Source organism: Tympanuchus pallidicinctus, unplaced genomic scaffold (assembly GCF_026119805.1).
Source record: "Tympanuchus pallidicinctus isolate F22 unplaced genomic scaffold, pur_lepc_1.0 scaffold3, whole genome shotgun sequence".
Lineage (NCBI taxonomy): Eukaryota > Metazoa > Chordata > Aves > Galliformes > Phasianidae > Tympanuchus > Tympanuchus pallidicinctus.
Genome location: NW_026294747.1, coordinates 8,778,060 through 8,801,578, shown reverse-complemented (window position 1 = coordinate 8,801,578; position 23,519 = coordinate 8,778,060). Strand labels below are relative to the sequence as shown.

Here is a 23,519-nt window from a genome sequence, read left to right as displayed (position 1 = left end):
TGCCATTTCCCAAAGCTGTTTCTTTAACCAGTACAGAGACGGCATCCTTTTCCACTTTTCTAGCATTCATCACTTCGTACTGTTTGATCTGCATTTCTGCTTTTCAATTTCACGGGTTTTCTTTCACGGTACGGCTTCTTTTGGGAATTACTCCAGAGCGGGCTGCCGGGGAAACTTTTTTTCCTCGACGGCGTCAAACCCCCCCTCCGGACAACGCCGAGCCCGGCCCCGAAGGAGGCGATGGCGGCGCTCCCCGACTCCGCTACTACAGCTCCCGTGTGGCCGTGCGGCGCGGGGCGGGGCGCGGGCGGCGGAAGGGCGCCGCTGGCGGGCGGGCGGCGGCGGGGGCCGCTCTATCCGGGCCTTTGGCGCTTCCCTTCCTTTCGCGCCGGCGGCCGCTGCGAGGCGGCGGGTCCATGTGCGCACGGCGCGGCGCGGCCCCGGCCCCTGCCCCCCGCCTCCTGCCGCCGCCGGCATGGACCCCAACACCATCATTGAGGCCCTGCGGGGCACCATGGACCCGGCGCTGCGGGAAGCCGCCGAGCGGCAGCTTAACGAGGTGAGGGAAGCCGCGGGGCCCGGGCCGGGCGGCCGCAGCGCCGGAAGGGGCACGGCGCGGGCGGCGGGGTCGGGGCGGGCCGCGAGGCAGGGCTCGGCCCGGAGCGGCGCGGCGGGCGGGGGAGAGTGGGGCCGGGCCGCCCGCTCCCTCGGCCCTGCCCGTCTTCCCCGCGCGGGCTGCGGGGACCCGCCTGTTGTCGCGGGCCGGGCCGCGGCGTCCCCGCACGTGGCGGCGGAGCTCGGGCCGGGCGGGGCTCCGAGCCGGGAACGGGCGGCGGCGGGCCGTCTCGTTTCCTTTGTGCCTCTGCTCGGCCGGGGGTCGTAGCGGGGCGCGGACCCGGGGCCTCGGGCCGCCGGAGGGACCCGCGGGGGCAATGCAAGGAGGTTCGCCGCCTTTGGGAGCGGGCTGCGAGAGTCCCGTCGCTCCGCGTTGAACTCGGCCGGTGGGCGAGGGGCCGCGCGTTCCCCGAAATCCTTCGGGCTCCGGCACGGCAGCGTGGCCGAGCTGGGCGTGCTGAGCGGGTGTAGCGGCAACACGTGCCCGGGAGACGGGAGAGAGGCGGCGGGGCTCCGGCCCGGCCCTGTCATCTGCTCGCACCGCGTGCCTCCGTGCTGCGGCCTAACAGCTGGCGGGCCCCGGTTCCGCGGGCCTGGGAGACAGCTGCCTTCTTGTTTCGCTTCACCTGGGAGCTGGAAACTCCTTCTTGACGAAACCCAAGCCGTGCGGCTTCCGGACATCTTGAAGAAAAGGTGCTCCGGTGGTTGGCGTGGAGGGAAGGGGCTGAAGGAGGAGGAGATGAGGGGTGAGCCTGCGTGGCAGCTCCCGCGGTGCTCCGAGCCGGGCCTTCCCACACACGTTTTCCTTTGTCGCCCTGGAGCAGACCTCAGGCCTACCGCAGTATGTCCAGCATGGCCGTGTTCACTCAGCTTCTGCTGGCAGCAGGGAACTTCCAAAAACTGGAAGTACGACTTGCCATACTGTGAGAGTGTGTAGCTGCACCGAGTGCCTGGAAGTCGCTCAATAAGCGCGTGCTGGACGCGACTGCAATCCGTAGCTGGAACACCACACAGCGATCAGATTTGTGCAAAGTAGTTGGCTATCTCCTCCGTATTTTTCTGTAAAAAGTATTCTCAGTGGTTTCTTTGTAAACTAAAAGTAAAAATAATGTAGTGGCTTATAAATACAACATGAAATCTTAATCTGACTCCAAAATGTGAGTTTTTTATTCTGTGCGTGTCAATATCTATATATAGTAACTTATTTCGAATCTATTCCAGCTATTTTCTGCAGGTACTGAGTTAGCGAACGTGCAGGAAATTGTGTTCTCTGCCAGTTGGGTTCTTCAGCAAATGGCTAACTGTTACGTGAGGGGCTGTGCTCACCATCAGCTGCCTTCTGATCACGTTTCTCAATCAAAACATGGTCTGTCATGCGCTACATCAGCATTAAACTGGAATAAAACCCAAATGTGCCCTTTCAGAAGCTCCAGATGTCATTGAACCCTAGACTAAGAATTCCTTATTTGAAATGCAGCCTCACTGATCTTTCACAGACCACTTGTGATAAAAAACTTAAAAAACAGCCCAAGCTACTACACCCTAAACCTGCAAGCGTTGATGCACATGTGTAGTTTTATTCACTTTCATGATCTTGTTTTTACATAGAGTTACTGAAATCAGTTATGCATGTGCTTGCAGGATACTACTCTGAATTTAACTGCTAGAGCAGTTATGTTATCAGTTAATATTTGATTACAATTATGTCTTTGCTTTTCTGCTGAGATGAAATCCTACAACAGTGAATAATCTTGCAGGTGGCTAGAGACAGAAGAACACCTTTATAATTTGTCTATTAATTGTCCTTGGTTGACCTTTTATTGTATCCTTATTTTGCCTGTAGTGTCTCTGTTGAGCTGAGGGGCCTTTTGAGTATAATAATCTTCTACCTTACCAGGAAAGAATGAGCTTCAGCCAGTAACTGATATTTCTAATTAATGACAAGTTAAATATCTAGATCTGTCCATCGAACCCTTACCAAGCAAGAACTTCCACTGACTTGAGAAAGGGGCTGTGTTGTGTGAGTGTTGTTTTGTACAGACCTTCTTATTTTTCCTTTGACCTTGGCTAAGTCACACATTCTTCCATTCTCTTTCACTACATTTTGACAAGTTATGTGACCTGTGCTTGAAGCACTGCGAGGACTTTGAGTTGAGATATGCTAAATGCAGGCAGCACAGGGCTGTCCATCTCTTTGGTTTTAATGGGGCAGGTTAAAGAGAACGATACCGTTAGCCCTTGTGTCCAGTGTATTACTTCCAGCTTCTTATACTTTCCAGGTAATGATACACTGTGAGGTGTTTGCTTGTCTCTGCTGTCTTGCAGAGGAGACAGTTTTACAGGGCCTTAGAACCAGACTCTTCAGTAAGTTACTGGAAAGCAGCAGGAGGACTTTATTGCCTTTCAAAGCAGTCTTCATATTGTGCGTATAAAGTGTTTCCCAGAAGTGATGATGAAAGTAGATATTTTTAACTGTGCAGCTATGGAACGACCCCCTGAAAATTATGCACAGTGCTGTTTCATTCTTTAATATCAACATACGTGTCAAGGTGCTGTTGTTAGGTAATACCTGCCTTGCAGGTCTCTCCTCTGCAGCTAAGAGAATTGATCATATAACCATATTTGAGATTAACCCCGGTGTGGACAAGCTATTTTTCAGAAGAACTATCCAACTTCTCCGAGAATTTTTTTTTATTATTATTTTTTAAAGAAAAGATAAACCAGAACCCCAGTCACTCATAATGTTTTGTATGCCAAAGCTTAACAGGGTTTAAGTGGGTTTTTACCCTGTTGCTCCATTGAGAGGTGCCTTGCAGAAGTTGTGTTTACTCTCTTTCATGTTCTGATACAAGTGATAGTGGGGAAAAAAAAAATAATTGCTTGAGCTTGTGAGCATGTCATCATAGCGTGCAATCTTTTACAAAGTGACCTCGTGTAGTGCCTTTCATTGCTCAGGAGATCCAAATGCCAGAGTAATGCATTGATGAACCAAAATGATTGGACTCTAACTGTTGGGAACTTTGCAGTGAAGAGCTGTCCAAGGGAAAAAAGCAAGTTCCTTTTTACATACCTTTCACTCAGGGATTTCAAAATACTGGCATGCTATGTATTTGAATGCTTTAGGATAGGTATTTGTAATGTTACTTTATTATTTTTTTTTTACCTAGGAGGTATAACGTGATCTTCATGTATGACACTTGCACCTATATACCATAGTGTATCTAAGACCAAGAGCAGCACGAGTTTCCTGGCTTTGTCTGATTACTATATAATGAGTGTTTGTTGGAACTTCTTAGCATGGTATTCTCATGAAAGTGCATGATTATTCTTTCCTATTTCCACCCCCTGGTTTTCCGTTTGTATGTTGTGCTGTGTGTTAGAGGAGAGATCTTTTGTGAGAGGATGGATTTAAGTTGTCTATGCAGAGGCTGATCCAGCACCAGAAATCCCCTTGGGGCCAGTGAGGAATCGAGGGAGTGTTGCTGTCACTAGGAAGCAGTTGGATGCTTGAATCATGCTAACTAATGCAAGGCAGAATCCTAGCAGACAAGGGTGCTTTGCCCCTTTCTTATGGCTCAGCAAATGGTTACTGTGTGTGCTTAGCTAACTTTTACAAAGAGCACGTTTCCTTTTTCCTCTTAATAGAAAAGTAAATAGATTTCAGAACTTGCAGACAGCACTCTGAAGTGAGCATCAAATAGGTTTGCAGATTTGATATGCATGTATGTGTTTTTGGTGGACCTTAAGCTTCATTTACATATGCATTGCGGCTGCAAAAGAGGTAGTAAAACCAGCTTGCAAAAACCTGAGGTCAGAATGACTTCCACACCTGCTGAGTTCTTAAAAAAGGATTGAAAGAGTGCTATAGAGGAGTCTGCTGATTCAGCGTGGCCTTACAGTTCCTGACCTTACCTTTCTATAAAAAAAGCCAAGCTGTTTCATCTCAGTGTAATAGCTGTGTGTTCACCCAATGCTGTTACAGTCTAGATTAAAAAAACCTGCACTCTTCAGAATTGGAATTGAGGAAATGTATTTAAATTGTGGTTTTTAGCTCTTTAAGTTATATAAGTTATAGCTTTTATTTAAATGTGTGCTAATTTGAATAATTGTATTAATACAACTGAAGGTTCTAGTTTAGCAACACGTAGTATATATTTTATTACTATTCTGATCTGCTTTTTTGCTAACAGCTAAGGAGGTGCTTCACAGAAGGACAGAACTGTAGGGGTTGGCAGGGACCACTGGAGATCATCATCAAGTGCAACTCCTGCTGAAGCAGGTTTCCTACAGCAGGTCGCACAGGAAGGCATCCAGGCAGGTTTTGAATTTCTCCATAGAAAAATACTTACCACCTCTCTGGGCAGCCTGTTCCAGTGCTCCGCAACCTGTATAGTAAAGAAGTTTTCCCCTGTGTTCTGATGGAACTTCCTATGTGCCAGTTTGTGCCCATTGCCCCTTGTTCTGTTGCTAGGCACCACTGAAGGGAGCCAGGTCCCACCCTCTTTATTCCTGTGCTGCAGATGCTTGTAAGCATTGGTAAGATCCTCTTTCAGTCTTCTCCCCTCCAGGCTGAACAGCCCCAGGTCTCTCAGCCTTTCCTCACACAGGAGATGCTCCAGGCCCCCCATCATCTTTGTGGCCCTGCGCTGGACTCTCTCTAGGAGATCCCTGTCTTTCTTGAACTGGGGAGCCCAGAATGGGACACAGCACTCCAGCTGTGGCCTCACCAGGGCAGAGTAGAGAGGGAGGATCACCCTTCACCTGCTGACCATGCTCTTTTTTGTGCTCCCTGGGACACCATTGTCCTTCTTGGCCACAAGGGCACGGTGCTGACTCGTGGCCACCTGCTGTCCACCAGGACACCCAGGTCCTTCTCTGCAGAGCTCCTCTCCAGCCCCTAACTTGTGCTTATGCATATGGTTATTGCGTTCCAGGTGTAGGACTCTGACTCTGCAGATGCACTTGATATCTAAGAAGAATGTGTGGAGACAATTTCACCTGTGATTAAGCTCATTTTTAATTGGTTAATATCATGCATGCTTTATGTAAAATACAAATAATAATGCTATTAGAGAAGAATGTCTTCAGTGGGTATCATTGGTGGAAACAAGTGCCTTTGTGTATCATAATGAACTGTTGGTAGTTCTGCATGCCATCATCTGGTTTCTTTGTACTTGATATATGTTTCAGATTGAGGCTGGCACGACACCTCATAAGAAAATTGTTTTAGCACATGGCTTGCAAACCGTCTTGGCTAAGAAAAGCCTGCGGAAAAAGATGAACAAAGATTGTATGTTCTGGAATGCTGATATTAACAGGCAGTGGTGCAACATTTGTGGTCTGATAGAATGCATTCCTCAGCCAGTGAGGCTGCATAGCAGAGATTGCTCTTGGGAAAAGTCCCCAGATTCTTTGGCTCTTAGACAACAGAAAGTCATACCAGTGACACGGCATGTTGGATGATTACTAACGGGGAAGGACTTGAGATGATTTTTTTTTTTGAGTGCTGACGTGCGTGTTGGGAAATAGACTTATGACACAAACTTCTTTTTGCAATTATCGTAGTTCTCTTAATTTCATATTCATACTAGTAAAGGGTGCTTGTAAGCAAGGAGCGTGAGAATGGTTTTGGGAATGGAAAGGGAGAAGGTTTGAACTGTCACAACTTCAGTCAGAAGTTGTCTCTGTTCTCCACGCAGTTGGAGTGTACGAGAGAAGCCGTTGGGAAATGGTGGTTTTAGTTGTTGCGTTCTGCAGGTCTCTGCAGACCAACAGTAATCATCAGTGCTGGTTGTTGGTGTTTTGTTTGGTTGGTTTTTTAGCAGTGGTGTCAGTGAGGGTAAACACAGTGTCCTGAAGGCCAGCCATGTCTGCAGTACAAAAATACTAAAGATTAAAATAGCTGAAACGCGTGTCTGTTCAGTATTCTTAGTGCCACAGATAGAGAATCGGCACCTCTGCGATCTTCTGAAAAAAGAATCTGAAAGAGAACATCTGAAAGAAGATGTTCTTATAGTAAAGCAAAACGAGGGAGCAAGCGAGGAGTTGTGTGGTACCTGGGCCCTCATATGCCCACTCAATGTGCACATCCCTTCATGTAGCTGTCCTCTCCACATTTCAGCCTCTCTAGAAGCTGTTGGTTTTGATGGGGTGGGAAAGCTCGGTGGGAAGTGGTGGGAAGTCCTCTGTATAGAATGCATAGTGTTCATGGAACTGTGTGTGAATTTTGCTGCAAGTGAATGAATGAATAGGATGTTTCAGGTGAAAAGTAGGAGTTACTTTATATGCCGGTTGTATTAAAATCACCAATTATTTCTAGCCTGAGTCTGTGCTTTGAACCAGTAAAACTGATGGAGGAGCACGTCCCTGGGATTGGTTGGTGTGTGATGGCTGAAATGTTAATAAGGAAGATACCCATAAGGTTTTAGGAGACAAGGGTAATGGTGGAAATGTTCTGGTTCTATGATATCAAATAATTTAATAGTTTAGAGGATGCAGTGAAAGTGAAGGATGGTGAGGCGTTGGCACAGTGGCGGAGTCACTGTCCCTGGAGGTGCTTGAGAACCATGCAGATGTGGGAGGAGGGATGTGGGCATGCTGGGGACAGGCTGGCGTTGGTCAGATGAACTTATTTGTGCTCTTTCCAACCTCAATGGTTCTAGGGAAATGTACTTGTTCTGCATACTAACATAGGCCATGGTTTTAGGCGCTCCTGTGGCTTGCTACAATTACAGTCTCAGTCTTGATTTATTTTTTTAACATAGGAAAAGATTATTTGGGATTAATTCAGTTAAATTTCAGTGCGTGGCAGTCTTGTGTATTGCTGTCTATTTTAGTTGATTGTTTTTTTGGTTTTAAGGCACTTAATATTTCCTTATTCAATTTTTATTCTCATCAATTCTTTGTCCGTACTTAAGCAGCTTATTTTTTATTTTTATATTTTAATTGAAATATCTTTTATACTAGCTTTACTTCGAAGTACAGTTACCATTTGTCGCAAGAAAATGAAAGGAATACTTTATTTTCAATGTTCTAGGATTAAATACTTCCCAAATTCAGAACATGAAGTGCATTGAAGAATTTTCAGTACTAAAAAGACAGTTAAATTTATCCTACTTACTGTAGAAGGACATAACTTCTTTAAGTTTGTTTGGAGCGTCTTGTAATACAGCCTTACTCATACCTAAGAGTTACTGAAACTGCATCCTTTCCTGGAGAAGTTCTTAATGCATTTAAGTATAGGAGTACTGGGTCCATCAGTGTTAGGGGTACAGTGGAATACTGTGTCCAAGTGCAGGTGTTGCTGCTGTGGGATTTCCAAAGTCAGTAGATTTTTAATTTTAGTATCTCGGGGCAAATCTTCAGTCAAATTAATTCTTTGTTTAAAATCAGAATGAAATATTAGAGGGGATGAAACAAGCTATGCAGATGCAATTATTGTGCAAATACATGAGCAACTGCCACATCCCTTATCAGTTTGTTTACGTTAGAATATTTAGGAGATGTTTTATAAGGAAAATTAAAGTCGGAGACAAGAACCTGGTGAGATGGGAGTGAGCTGGGCAGTGTTACCTGCTTAGGAGAAATGTTGACTTTTTGGTCAGTGAGCTCTTAGTTCTACTAAGCAAACAGAAAGGCACTTGCTGTTCTTTTGCTCTGCTGCAAATTAGACATTCTCTTGTTTCTTTGTTTTGTTTTTATAAATGGGTGCTATAGTTTTACTGCTTTTCAAAGAACTGGTTTGTTTGCTTTTTGTGTCGAAAGTAAAAAGCTGAGTAGTAAGTGGGTAAGAGTTTGCTTTCCAAGAGTTTAACAGGTAGTGATACTTAAGTCCGTACAGTTGCCTTTGATAGAATTGTTTCAAAGAGCACATGAACCAAGGTTGTCATGTTAGTGTAGGTGAAGCAGCTGCAGGTCCAGTCCATTGACTTTTGACCTTGAGGGAAATGATGTTGTTTTCCAGTCAGAAATAAGGATAGCTTTTTTTTTTTTGAGAATAGAATTTGACTCCACTTAAGCCTCCGTACTGCTGTTGTATGGTTGCACTTACAGTTGCTGCAGCAAAGCAGTAGCAGCAGTGGTCACTACTCAAAAAGGTGAAGCATAACTTGAACATGTTGGTTAAGGCTACAGGTGGTTTTAGAAATACAGTGTCTGTTGATTAGGTGATAGAATGAACTGGTGCCTTGTTTAAGGTCACTTGAAAGTTGCTGCAGTTGGTTTTTTGTCTCTGGATATTCAGTATTTTTTCCAGCACTGAGTGGCTATAAAAGGCTGATTCCTGAAGCTTACTTAATGATTTCTTCAAACTCCATTACCTGAAATGGTAGGACTTTTCCTCTATTGTGCTGTCTTCAGCATACAATGAGCATGGCATTTTTGAATGCTTTGTTTTGCTAGCTAACCATGAAACTTGAGTTGTTGGTATTCCTTTCTTAATGTCACATCATTATAGAAAGGTGGTAAAAGCAAACAGGAATACTCCGAAATGAAAACTTAGATTATGACAGTGTTAATTTACAACTTATTTATTTTTTGTGTTTTACAGGCTCATAAATCAGTGAACTTCGTTTCAACTTTGCTTCAGATCACTATGTCCGAGCAACTGGATTTACCAGTGAGACAGGCAGGCAAGTTTTCAAATCCTTTTACATTGTTTCTGCTGTAATGGTGTGTGCACACAGCTACACGTGCAGATACTGCTGAGGAATCCTAACAGTATTGATTTCCTGAAAGTCAGGAGTCATCAGAATTATGTTCATCATAACTTCACCTGGCACCATACACTAGATTAGAGAAAGAAAAGGTGGCTGACTATTCAATGATTGCTCCCCTTTGTCTCTCTGATCTTTGGGAAACCAGAGTAGTGCTAGTACACTTGGCCAGGGCAGCTGATTTTCTGCTAGCATGCTAATGTTTCTGAACATTGTAAGTGGAAGAAAACAAATCATGTCCTTTGGAACCCACTTAATTTGCATAAGTCAAAGTCATCAGAAGAATTCAATTTTGTGTATTGACAGCTCCAAATATCACCTTAAAAGCTACTCTGATTACTTGATAAAGGTTTCTGATACAATCCTTCTGTGGATTCAGACAGCTCAGGAGATAGGATCTTGGTCACTGATTTGGATTTTTTCCAGGCAATAGACTATTCCAAGTTGTAGTGCAAGCCTAAGTCGTGTTTTTTGTCTTGATGCTTGTGGACAATTATGTGTTAGGGTACTGCTTAACATGTATGTGAGAAAAGAGGGAGATTTGAAAACCTCTGAGAATTCCACCTTGATATAAGCTAATTAAAAAAATAAAGCAGTCTGTAGAGAGTGGGAACAACTCATACAGCACATAGCTTACAAACAGTGCGTGTTTTGCTAAGCAATTAATGGCATGATAAATCCCACTGAGGGCAGACTCGAGTCTGCATCACTTCAGTGTTGTCATAGCACATATCTGCAGGCTGTTCTGTATCATGCAGACCCTTTCAGAAACCGTTTGCTTCTGACTCTTCAGAAGGTAGATGTGAGGTTTGCAGAAAGAATTTACGTTAGGGATTTGTATATAGAATTAGATTAATAGTAACTTTGCTATTAGTTTGTAATTTGAGATTTCCTGTTGCCTTTGTCAGTCTGTTTCTTTTCAAGTGCTGTAAGCTATACTCAGCCAAATAAGCAGTTTGGACTTGGTTGTCAAAAGGTAAAAGAATGCATTTGTGCCAGCAGCTGCAAAGTGCTGTGGCCCGTTATACTGGTAGAAAGGAGCTCTCTTTCAACATTTACACTTGTATGAGGGACCTAATTTTTTGGTGGGTTTTTTTTTTCCCTTGGAAAATACATAGGATGTTTTAGATAGTCATTAGTGTTAATTTTATTTGGTCAGTTTTAATGAAAATAGTAAGAAATATTGTAAAGGATTTTTTCAGCAGCTTAATGCTGAAGTGTTACATGAGCTTTTTATAAGTAACAGAAGAAAAGTGTTTGGTATTTTCATGTGGATACACATTATTTACAGTGCTAAATATCACAATAGGTGAAGAAATGCAACATGGCAAATTAATAACTTGTATGTTTTGTGCGTTGCGGTTCTCCTTGTTAGAAATGGTCAGTGCGTTGATCGTTACAGTCAGTTCTTCTGAAATAGATTTGTCTTGGCAAGATGAGCGTTCATTTGATACTGTGGCTATGAGCTGCTTTGTTGCTTTTGTCTGACAGGGGTTATCTACTTGAAAAATATGATAACCCAGTATTGGCCGGACCGGGAAACTGCACCTGGAGAGATTCCACCTTACTCCATCCCAGAAGAAGATAGACACTGTATTCGTGAAAATATTGTAGAAGCCATTATTCACTCTCCTGAGCTGATTAGGTATGCAGTTTGTGCATGTCTTTGAATTTGCTATGGCTTCTGACTTTTCTGTGTGCTTGTTTCTTCTTTTTACACAACTGAGATAGCCTGAATGTTAAGCATGTGGAAACTTACTGGTAGAAAATCCTTCGCAATGAAAAAGTCAAACCCCTGTCGCTTCATTTTTTTCTTAAATTGAGCACTATTCAACAGAAAGTGTGGAACCTAAACTTTCTATTGAAAGAAAATACGCTTGAATTTAAGTTGTGGGATTAGTTGTTGCAGTGCCACATGAATATTATTAATTATTTCATCATTATACACTTGATTTGCAGAGTACAACTTACTACTTGCATTCATCATATTATCAAGCATGATTATCCTAGTCGTTGGACTGCAGTTGTGGAGAAAATTGGGTTTTACCTTCAGTCTGACAACAGTGCTTGTTGGCTTGGGATTCTTCTATGTCTTTATCAACTTGTGAAAAACTATGAGTAAGTGGTGTGTTTTTTTTTTTTCCTACCATATATAAGAGCAGAATGAATATGCTTATATCTCTTGTGTACCACGTATATTTTGCAACAGTGTGAAATTGCATGTGGGATGGAGCACAGGTTGATAGACATCTAAATTTAGAGAATATCCTTGAATGCTTACCATGCAGTTGCTGGCTCATATTTTCTATACTAAGAGATTACAGAAAAAACTGCTTCTGTTAGAAAATTAAGATTGGAAGAAAGGGTGCATCTTTAAAGGGCTGATTTGGTGGTACATATATTTGGATTGAAGTGTTAGAGTATCAGTAGCAGTTAACATACAAAGGTTTCAAAGTGTGAAATCTTGAATGTTAGGAAATGTCAAGATGAGTCAGCTTTGGTTTGATCCTCTTGTAAATTTTGAATGTCTTTGGCTCTGTATCTGGTCTTACACTCAAAGCTTTAGAGCTTGAGAAGTTAGGTGGAACTCTGCTGCTTCTGGCCTGTAGAAGGCTGCTTTTTGTGGCAGAGATTGCAATCCTGAAGTCATGGGCAGCAGTAGTAGTGTAACTGGTGGAATCCACAGTTTAATCTCTGAAGGCCATTATGTGCAGTGTTACTTTATGTAGAATTGATGACATTAGAATGGGTGGATAATGGTTCCTCACAAATCGTTTTCAAGAGAAGAGCTTTAAACCCCTCTGTAAGTAATTGCATTCCAGAGGTCTTTCTGTGAATAAAAGTGGGAAGTCATGATAAGAAAGCAAGCTTACTCAACTTTCAAATATATTTCATTGAATATGCAGCAGAAATCTATGAGATAAACACGAAGCGTTGACTGGTGGTAAACTATGACTGTAATCCTGTGTAAGGAAGACTTTTAATGTGAGCACAGTCATTGCATGGTTAACTAAGGTAACAGATGTGTTCAGAGTGTTAGCTGATCACGTGCTTTAACTGGGGCCAGCAACTATTCATACTTTGCTTTCTGGTGAAGTTAGCAAGGATGGGCTTTACAAATCATATAGAAATGCATAAGCTATATTGAGCAGGATTTTGGAATTCAATGTTCTGTTGGTGGTTTTTACAGCACAGGTCATTTGGGAGCAAAATGAGTAGACTTTATATTTCTGCAAATTGGCTCTGGTAAGACTGAGCGTTGATTAATGTTTACTAGTAGCGAAAAGTCTACAAAAGATGCATCTTTAAAACAAAGAAAAAACAACAGATAAAACCTTCCCACAAGAACTCAGGAGTATTAATTGCTTAGACAGAAAAATCATGCTGTATATTCTTGGTGATTCTTTACTTCGTTCTTAGTTATTGCTGGTATGAACTAGATGCAGTGTTGCAGAGTGAATGCTTGAGTTAATAAGGACTTCCTTCTTAGCAAATTAAAAGCTGGGGGGAAGATTTAAAAATGTGGCCTCATTTTAATTCAGAAATGTTGAAATATTTTGGGAAAGGGAATGGAGCTCTCCTTTCAGCACAGGCATGGAAACATCTGGGGCCCTATTTCAGAGGGTGTTGCAATGGAAGGCTGCTGCGAGTCTGTCACGTGCCCTTCAGGCCTACATTCAGATCGTTAGATGTGGGCAAATCAGATGGCAAAATGTGGGAGACCTTTCAGTTTGCCTTCCTTAATGCTGGTGAAGCAATCCAGCTTTTGGAAATATTTCTAATGAAGTGTGAACCCTGATGGATGTACTTCTGGAATTTTACTGACTAGCCCAACATCTGCTATGTCTGGCAATAAATGCGTTCCTTTTGCTTGCAATTTCTGTAGTGCTCTGACACTACAGTAATAGTGTGGCAGAATGTGATTTAGTATTCAAAGTGTGTACATCGACAGGAATGCAGTACTAGGAGAAACATAATGTGGATTGATAGTGGAGTAACAAACTCCTTCATTTTTCAACTTGCTTTTTGGTTGTAATGTTGCGTGGCTCAGAGCTTTACTCCAAGTTCTGAAGCTAGAAATGGTTGGGATTTTTTAACCACACATTGTTCTGAATTGTAATATAACCTACTTGTATCTCCTCTGGAGAGAGGTGGGCTTAGAGAATTCCAAGACTGTGTGAAAGGCCTATAAAGCTAGCTGTGTTTTATTTAAAGGTATAAGAAACCAGAGGAGCGTAGTCCTTTGATAGCTGCAATGCAACATTTTCTACCAGTTTTGAAGGATAGTTTCATTCAGCTGTTGAGTGATCCATCTGATCAGTCTGTCCTCATCCAGAAGCAAATCTTCAAAATATTTTATGCTCTCGTCCAGGTAAAAATAAATTTTGTGTGTTTTTTGGAATAAGTAATTTAAAGCATTATTATTATTTTTTTCTTCTTAAAGTAGAGTGAAATATTAACAGTATTAGATTAGTTGTGGCAAATAATTTGCATTTACTCGGCTGTGGTAATTAATTGTGCTGTAAAATCAGTGCTATACTTTTTCCTGGTCTGGCATCAGACAGAAACTTATGCATGCTCTCCCCTAAGCTGGAGTGTTTGCTAAAAACCATTGACATTACTTTTCTAATGGCAGATTGTAGAGGCCAGCCTACGCAGGATTATCAGTGCAAATGTAGCTCATAAGGTAACTGCTAACGTGTTGACTGCTTCAGAAATCAGTGCAGTACCTGTGGAAGTAGTGTCCTAGTGCTTCATAAGCGAGATTGCAATGAAAATTTCTAGCAGCATTGAGGATATTGAGGGATACGGTCCAGTTTGTATGAAGTTCTTGTTTTTTTTTAATGGAAGCTAGGTTTGCACATAGACTTGAAAGAGCTAAAATTCAAACTGTGAATGTAACGTTATTGTCAAATTGCTTTATAATTTTTGTCTTTATTTTGAATAAGTACACGCTACCTTTGGAGTTGATAAATCAGCAAAACTTGACTGAATGGATAGAAATCCTGAAGACTGTTGTTGATAGAGATGTACCAGCTGTAAGTGTCTTTTGGTTGTTATCTGTTTAATCTGAAATATTTTTCACTTGAATTTTTAAAAAGATATTCTTTCTGTGTGGTTTTTCTCTATAGATGCTAAGAAAATGATTTTAAAATGAATAGGATATTGTAAACAGGCCAGACAAGTTTTGAACATATGTAATGTGTGCAAGAGTTCTGTTTTCAAAGTGTAGCATAATTTATTTTGGCTTCTTGTTTCAATAATTTGATCATTTAAGCAGTGTACGTCACAGGACTTATTTTTAGATGTGCTGTACTTCAGGCTTTTAAGTTAGAAGTGTGATATGCTAATTTCAGTGTAAATTAAAGTAAAGTAAGATATGCTATTCGTTGTCCAAAAGTCATGTAACTTTTTTTTATTATTTTTTCCTAAAGGAAACTCTTCAAGTTGATGAAGATGATAGACCTGAGTTGCCTTGGTGGAAGTGCAAGAAGTGGGCTTTGCACATCTTAGCTAGACTTTTTGAGAGGTAACTTAGCTTCCCTCATAATTACCTTTAAGAACTCAACCAGATGATAAAGTCAGCAGCACTGCACACTTTAATTTGCATACTTGTTTCAAATTCTAGGTATGGGAGCCCTGGCAATGTTTCCAAGGAATACAATGAGTTTGCTGAAGTGTTCCTGAAGGCGTTTGCTGTTGGTGTTCAGCAAGTAAGAAACAGAACCTGGGGAGCATTGAGATAGGTGTAGAGTTTGTGACCATTTCTTCCTTCTTGTTCTCTTAGAGCAAGTTTATAAAATGTCTCAGGAGTTTTTCTACAATCTGTGTGCTTGTATTAGTTCTGAAATTTGTTTACTTGAAAGGAATTAGATTGCAAATAGACTGTATATGCAAAATCTGAGGGAGTTGAAGGCTTTCTTGATTTCAGTGAAGAAAGGAACACTTTTCATTTCAGTTTCCTAAATATACTTTTGTTTTTCATTCGTGATGAAGTTCTAATGATTTGTAGGACTTAATACTCGAGTGTTTCTCACCCTTTTGCTATGGATGAACAGATATAAATGTATGTTGGGATTACTGATCATTCAAGTATAAACTTGAAGCATACTACTAATGTTAATATCTTACAAGTATTCCTCATTGACCATCTAGCCTGTATTATTTTAATGTGTATGTCACACCAAAAAAATCCAGCATTTTTTTTCTGGATAAACTACTTCAAGCTTGACCCAAACAGGCTTAACCTACCCAGCTGGAATACCTTGATTCTTAACCCTTGTGTCTGTGGTTCTTTTGCTCAAGATGTTTTTTGTTTTGAAAGACCCGATGAACCAGTACTAAACACTGGTTGAACTCTACTGCCTGCTTGTTCCTTTATACAGTTGTAGAATTTGTTCTGCCATTTCCCTGCAGCCTAAATCCTACATATTGCCTCTTCTCACTTCATCTTACCTCTTCTCTTATTCTTTGCTTTAATTTTTTTTTCTTTGTTGCATCTGAACAGTGGGAGGTGATTACTTTGATATGTTAAAAGAAACTGGAAATGTTTGTCCTGGAACACTTTTTTAGCATGGCTCTAAAGACCATTTGTTGATCCTCAGTTTTGTCTTCATTTTCAAGGACTGTAACCCATTTTTTTCATTGAATATTGATAAATTTAGGCTTTCCAGTGCGTCATTCTGTTTAACTGGAGAATCATTTCTAAATTAAAAATGGACAAAAAAAGCCCAAGCAACTTCAAATTCTCCTAAAACTCAAATGCACCAGCAAACTAGATCTTCTTGCATAAACTTCCACAAAGAACATTGTAATACCACAAGTCCTCTTTCACCAAAGTCCCAAGATTATTTTTTTGCTGAGAAAGAAGAGCCTTTAGTTTATATTTCTTACATACTGAGCTGCTGCTGTGGTGTTCCTTAGGCCATGGTGCCCTTAGAGTATGGGTTACATACTTCAGTATATATTAATAATAAGTTGATAGGCATGTTTTGTTGCTTGTGTTAAAATTTATAGAGAAAGTCTATCTGTTGAAAGTTATCTACTCTGTGTGAGCTCACCATTTTAGTTTTTTGGAAATAATTTGTTTAAAGCGTGGAATAGAGGAAGTAGAGAGAATGGTTTGCTACTAAAGAGGGTAGAGTTGGGTTGGATATAAGGAAAAAGACTTTTGCAGTGAGGATGATGAGACACTGGGACAGATTGCCCAGAGATATGGTGGATGCCCCAACCCTGGAGGCTTTCAAGATTAGATGGACCAAGCTCTGAGCAGCCTGATTGAGCTGTGGGCGTCTCTGGTTGTTGCAGAGGAGTTGGATTAGATGGCCTTTAAAGGGTCCCTTCCAACTCTAAGGATTCTGTGGTTTTGATAAATCGGGGAAGTAAAATGCATCCGGCAGTTGTTCGGATGTTCAGTCATTTTTGATTTTACCCTGTTGGACTTAATTTTTTTTTTAATGAATAACACTTCCTTTAGTTCTGATTTCAAGAAGCACATTCATTTTTAGCATGTACTGATGGCTTACTGGTTTTTGAACGTTGCAAACAATCACTGTCACTTTAAGGTGTTGTTTGCAGAGGATTGATTGTTTTCTCCTTTTAGTTTGCTCACAAGTGTTTGTGTTCTGTAATTCTTGAAGCAGCTTCAAGTCTCTCAGAACTTCCTCTCTATTCATTTCCTATCCTAAATCACTGTCTGATACCACCAAGACCTTGTACTGAGGTGAGGCTAGCAGCTGGTAATTCCTTTAAGTCCAGGAGACTTTTATACTTCTGCTATACTCTGCACTTGTGCAGCTTCTCCTCAAGTACTTTTAGCAAGTTTAGTACAAGAACTTAGAACTGTTGGAGCATGTGCAAAGGAGACAAGAAGGGTAGTGATTGCTCCAGAGGGCTCAAGGAGTTGCTGGGATCCCTTAGTTTGCTCAGCTCAGGCAGAGGAGCTGAGGGGAGGCCTGATGGTGGCTGCAGCTCCTCACTGGGAGGGGAAGGGCAGCGCTGAGCTCTGCTCTGTGTGACAGCGACAGGGCCTGAGGGAACGGCATGGAGCTGTGCCAGGGGAGGGATGGGGGGCTAGGGAAAGGTCTGCACCAGAGGACAGTGGGCATGGAATGGGCTCATTGCTCTCCATAGCCATGCGCTCTTCATGCAGTGTCACTGTTGTAATGTAGTGCGTAGACAAGGACAGAAGACTGACATGGTGCATTTTACCAGTCTGGAGTTCAGGCATGATTTTATGCCTCCAAACGTTAGCAAGATAAAGCAATAAGCCTCATAGAAAAAGGCTCCCTAAACTGTGGTGATTAATTAGCATTAACGTTTTCTTTTTAGAAGATTGCGTGCTTAAAAAATACTCAGTACCTGATATGAGCTTCAAGTTGCTTTATAAAATTGACAATGACATTTAGTAGATTAGTCAGTCCCCATTTTAATCTAATGAGTAAACATTTAAGATGCGTTTTGAGAGGTTCTGCTGTAGGATTGTGATGGGATTGTGTCATTTGTCAAGTTAAAATAATATTCAGTACAAACTATTAATTAGGTATGATTTTTCTAGGTGTTGCTGAAGGTGTTGTATCAATACAAGGAGAAGCAGTACATGGCTCCTAGGGTTCTGCAGCAAACGCTGAACTACATTAATCAAGGAGTGTCACATGCAGTCACCTGGAAGAATTTGAAACCTCATATTCAAGTAAATCACTTTCTGAATTTAATACTTAGATGAGTCAGTAGTAATTAATCTGTAGTACGGTGTCTCTGTTGTTGCTAGAAATAAACTTTTGGGAACCTCTGCTGTAAATTACCTGCAAAAAGAGTTTCAGCCTGTTTAATTAAGTTTTTTCTTGGTGAATGAGCAAAGCTAACTAGCTGTTATTTTTTTTCTGCTACAAGTCTTTCATATTTTACCAATTGAAAGATTACATGGCTGTACAGCAACATAACAAATTTTGGAGATGGTGATAACTACTGGATTTATCACATTCGGTCATCTCCATGCAACATAAGGCAGAGAAAACTTTCTTAAGGCACTGCAGAAAATCCACTGTTTTCAAATACTCTGAGAATGTTACCATGTTGCATCTGAACTGAAGAAGAGCAAAATCTGATTCTTGTTGAGTATAGGACAGATTATAGAGATTGATTTATCAGTACTAGTTTGTTTTCAATTTTCTTTTTTAATTGCAGGGGATTATCCAAGATGTGATTTTCCCATTGATGTGCTATACAGATGCTGATGAGGAGCTTTGGCAAGAAGACCCATATGAATATATTCGCATGAAATTTGGTAAGAATTAGGAATGTCTTCACATTAAAATTTAACTTTGTATGAAGAGGCTTTTTTGTGTGTGTGAGAACAGGCATGACTTGAATCTTTCAAAGAAGAAAATGGTAGAATGATACAATTTCATGTAGTTAACTTTTAGATGGATTGGCCCATGTGACAGATACCATGGGATGTTTCAGCAATGATGCAATTGTTTCTGCATTTGTAAAGTAGCTGATTTTGTCATTTACATTATTTCTTTTGGAAAAGTCAAACAGTCCAGGTGTAGCTTGCATTTTCATGAGTTTAATGTTACTAAAAGTTTATGGTTTGCAGTAGCTAGTATTTTAAAATTATAGAATTATAGAATGGCCTGGGGTGAAAAGAACCACAATGATCATTGGGTTTCAACCCCCCTGCTATGTGCAGGGTCACAAACCAGCAGACCAGGCTGCCCAGAGCCACATCCAGCCTGGCCTTGAATGCCTCCAGGGATGGGGCACCCATAACCTCCTTGGGCAGCCTGTTCCAGTGTGTCACAACCCTCTGTGTGAAAAACTTCCTCCTAGTATCTAACCTAAACTCCCTCTGTCTCAACTTAAGGCTCTTGCTGTTCTTATGATGTCGATGAATTTCAAATATGCTGTAGTTCAGAGCAGATGTACCATAATGGTAAATGACATGGCATGAAATAAGCCTCACCTTCTAGCCTTGTCTAGTTTTACCCTTCTTTCAAGGAGTTTATTTAAAAGCCAGTTATAATATTTATAAGCAGCTCTTTCAGGCCATGGAAGAAAGGAGAATCTTCACGCTTCCTGAACAAGTCCTTCTTTCTTTTTTCTAGGATTTTTATGTGTTAGAACAAGAAATTGTTACGGTTTTGGAGATTCCTTGTCCCTTAGGTCAGAGGGGCCTGTAAACAATATAGGTATTATACATGGCTCTGATAATCCTTTTCTACAGGGGAAAAAAGTGCATTTTTGGCTGAACCAGTTGCATGCCCTTAATGACGCGGCAGATAATGTAGGAAAGCATACAGTGATGTCTAGTTAAAAATATTTATTCTAATAATGAGGGAAACAAAGTTTCAGATTAGGTATGCAGAGCCAGTGATCATGAAAAACGTCAGAGATGCAACTGTGAGAAATGTCCAACTCACTGCTACTGTTGTCTGATCTTGAAATATCTGTAATAAGAAAGCATGATGAACCACTTGAAATAAAACTGGAAAATTGTTTTGTTTTGTTTGAAACCATTAGATAGCATTAAGATAATTATTTACATCAAAAGACTAAAACATATAGCTGTTCTGTTTATTTAATAGATGTATTTGAAGACTTCATTTCACCAACAACTGCTGCTCAGACATTATTGTTTACATCATGTAGTAAAAGGAAAGAGGTAAGCCATTCAAGGATTTTGCTGAAACACGGTGCTACTTTGGTTTACCTTGTAAGCTGTATTTACTTGCTGAAAGAATTACTGAGAAGCTTTATTTTTTAACCCTCTCATATTGTAGCACAGTGAAATTTGCCGTTTACCTCAAATATTTTGTTTGCACTAGTCTGCTTTTTGTCACTTCCTCTGGGACCCATATATCAAGAATGTTATGTCTTACAACTGATGCATAAAACAGAATCAAAACGCCAGGCTTGGATCAGGTTGTTAGACATTGACACAGTTTCAGAGCACTGAGAATGGTATGTGCCATGACTGGTTGAAATACTTTGTCTGTGTATTCAATCTAGGTCTTGCAGAAGACAATGGGCTTTTGCTATCAGATTCTTACGGAGCCAAATGCTGACCCTCGTAAGAAAGATGGTGCTTTACATATGATTGGTTCCTTAGCTGAAATTCTTCTAAAAGTAAGTCTAATTACTAGGTTTTGCCCAAGTTCAGCTGACTGACTTGTGAGTTCTTCTAAATTCTCTACTTGTAGTAAGAATTGCTGTGCTGTTTTCTTTGCTCTACTGTTTAACTACATTCCTTCTTTGTGGAGGAAAGGAGAACAGTCCATCCAATGAGGGGCTGATGACTTAACAAGATCTTTTCTGTGTAGAAGAGCAGAAATAAAATGAAATCAGTGAACTTTGTCAATTAGCATGGCAGTGAATAAGAAACAGGTCTTTCATTTGTGTTTGGACCATGACTGAGAGGTTTCTCAGACCCCTTTTGCTTTTGGTATCAGGGTAAAGTACCACGAAACAAAAGCCTTTTCTGAGAGGCTGTGAATCATGGGGGAAAAGCGAACAATTTTGTCTGAAAATTTCAAGTTGGTTCTATGTAAAGTTTGAGTAAAATCTGGGATTTCTGTTGCTTGATGTTTTTATTAAAGAGGAAAGTGAAGCGTGAGGGTTTTTAAGCTCTCATACTATACAAGTTCAGACTTCTGTGTGTGCCATTTTTATTGTATTAGGAATACGTTTTGATGTGTAATTTTAAACTGATAAATGCTTCTGTTATTATTGCAACAGAAAAAAATATATAAAGATCAAATGGAATATATGCTGCAGAATCATGTGTTCCCTCTCTTCAGCAGTGAGCTGGGTTACATGAGAGCACGGGTAAGAAAGCCTAAAATTTAATGTTAAGACATTTTTTTAGCTCTAGACTTAAGGAACATTAAGTTACTTTTTCCTTTAATGGGTGCATTTCTTTCTGTGCCTGTGGTAATATGAATGCTTGTATCAGTGCTTAGTCTTTGTGTATGATTATGAACAGCTGCTGTGTGGCTATGAAATGGCTGCAGGACTGTGTGCATAGCTGTCCATCTGTGTCTGGTGGTATAGTCTATTTGTGTTCTACACTTAGACTGTACTGCTCACACAAAACCTGTGGCCAAAGATGAACTCGAGATCATAGTACTGGTCTAGTGATGTCTGAATGACGTGCCTCCCACTGGCCAGCCTCCATACTCTCAAACATCTTCATCCTATAAGTTCTGTGGTATCATTACTCAGCATTACTTTTATTTCACATTTAAGAATTTCCATGGGCTCTAGGTATGGGGATAGTCAATAATCCTGGTTTTAATTTTATAGCACTAAAGTTACTCAATGTTGGTGATTTTTTGTTTTTTTTCTTTCAGGCTTGTTGGGTTCTTCATTATTTTTGTGAAGTCAAATTTAAGAGTGACCAGAATCTCCAAACAGCTTTAGAACTCACAAGACGGTGTCTGATAGATGATAGGGAAATGCCTGTGAAAGTGGAAGCTGCAATAGCACTACAAGTTCTGATCAGTAATCAAGAGAAAGGTAGCCCTCATTTTATAAAATTATGACAAGCTTAGGGTGTATAAAAAATAGTAGTTTTTGTTCTAGCAGGCTTTATGTTGCTTAATGTTCCTGAAGCCGGTGTAAAAACAATGCAAACATAGATTCTGTATCAAATGTTTTGCTGATTTGACAGAAATGCTTATATACCTCTTGTTGTTTAATTAAAACTTGTGTTAGTAAGTAATCTTGCATTCCATAGATTATGGAACTCTGTGGCCTTTGTTAGTTCAGTTGTGAGCCTCTTGCCATAGCTTTTTAAATTAAAAATCTGAACGTCACTACTGTTGTAGTGATTTGTACTACTTATTTTTATGGCATATTGATGCCAAAACACTAAATATTAAGTATACATTTACATGCTTATACTAGTATTGTAGTTGTGTAAGAGTGATACTGTCAGATAGTAATTTCCACTTTTTTCTTTTTTTTTGCAGCTAAAGAATATATCACCCCTTTCATTAGGCCCGTAATGCAAGCTTTACTTCATATTATAAGAGAGACTGAAAATGATGATCTCACTAATGTGATTCAGAAGATGATCTGTGAATATAGTGAAGAAGTTACTCCAATTGCAGTCGAAATGACACAGCACCTGGTAAGGCTTTTTGGTGGCTTGGAAAGTTGTTTTATATGTGGGAGATGGATCTGCTGAAGTGCATGAATACAAGTAATTTCCTTTTACGTTTTAGACTTTTTTTCCCCTCAAAAGTGGGTTTCATAACTAGAACTAAATGGATGTTTCTAGGAATTGTAGCAATCTTTGAGAAACCTTTATCCACGTTTTCTTGTGAAAGTGTTCATGAATTTTGGTAGCAGTTGCACAAAAAAAGTTGAATCTGCAGGTAAATTATTTGCAGCAGAGACTAAGCTGTATCTAGCAAGTTGTACTGGTAGTTTCGGTAGCAGAGTTCAGGTCAGTGCTAGACTGTTCAAGGCTCTTACCTCAAAGTTAAGACTGAATGGTTTGCACGTCCTCCTTGAGAGTTCCTGCAAACTGATCCAATCTAATTCATAGTCCTTGTCTCAGAAAACTAGATAGTGCAACTGTATTACTTGTCATGGATGGATAAGGGATGGCAGTTCAACTGGCTTAATTTTCCAGCTTAATCAGTCATGAGAACAAACTCTGGAGTGAAGCAGTCATCTTAACAAAACATCTTAGATTATTTCTGTGGAATGCCAAACTTGCACAATTGTTCTTCACCTCCAAGTATATCCTCACTGAATGACATTTATGGGTTGTTTTGTTATTATGTGCAGGCAATGACGTTTAACCAGGTGATCCAGACTGGACCTGATGAGGAAGGCAGTGATGACAAAGCAGTGACAGCAATGGGAATCTTGAATACTATTGATACACTTCTCAGTGTAGTTGAAGATCACAAGGAAGTATGTATATTTTACTTTCAAAACTAATACCTATAGTCTGAGCCACTGGGAAGTCTTTTGTAGTTCTTGTGTATCTGACATTAATTAGTTGGAAAACTATCTGTAGCCAAAACTTTCTTAAAACAAAGAACAGTGGCAGTCTGTATTGTGTTTCTGACATAATAGATGGACTAACTTCCAGCTGGAATACAGCTTGTTTTAAATATGCCACTGCTGATTATAAACTTTCTTGACAAAGTCAGCTATTGCATTTTGATAACT

The 23,519-nt window shown here is 40.6% G+C and overlaps 1 protein-coding gene and 1 non-coding gene across 2 annotated transcripts in view; both read left to right on the top strand.

The window, feature by feature from the left end:
- Positions 1-368: 368 nt before the first annotated feature.
- The window catches only part of IPO7 (importin 7), a 33,356-nt gene continuing 10,205 nt past the window's right edge, over positions 369-23,519 (top strand). Inside the window, exons 1-16 of the mRNA XM_052693816.1 lie at positions 369-559; positions 9,164-9,245; positions 10,821-10,974; positions 11,289-11,447; positions 13,545-13,701; positions 14,279-14,368; positions 14,765-14,859; positions 14,959-15,043; positions 17,887-18,021; positions 18,516-18,615; positions 19,919-19,995; positions 20,343-20,459; positions 21,069-21,158; positions 21,683-21,848; positions 22,304-22,464; positions 23,130-23,258. Coding sequence (XP_052549776.1) covers positions 476-559; positions 9,164-9,245; positions 10,821-10,974; positions 11,289-11,447; positions 13,545-13,701; positions 14,279-14,368; positions 14,765-14,859; positions 14,959-15,043; positions 17,887-18,021; positions 18,516-18,615; positions 19,919-19,995; positions 20,343-20,459; positions 21,069-21,158; positions 21,683-21,848; positions 22,304-22,464; positions 23,130-23,258 — 1,881 coding nt within the window. The 5' untranslated portion in view covers positions 369-475. The remainder of the gene's footprint in view (positions 560-9,163; positions 9,246-10,820; positions 10,975-11,288; positions 11,448-13,544; positions 13,702-14,278; positions 14,369-14,764; positions 14,860-14,958; positions 15,044-17,886; positions 18,022-18,515; positions 18,616-19,918; positions 19,996-20,342; positions 20,460-21,068; positions 21,159-21,682; positions 21,849-22,303; positions 22,465-23,129; positions 23,259-23,519) is intronic.
- LOC128087433 (small nucleolar RNA SNORA23) lies at positions 21,340-21,521 on the top strand. Its single transcript, XR_008209848.1, has one exon. It is a non-coding gene; the product is annotated as a small nucleolar RNA SNORA23 (small nucleolar RNA).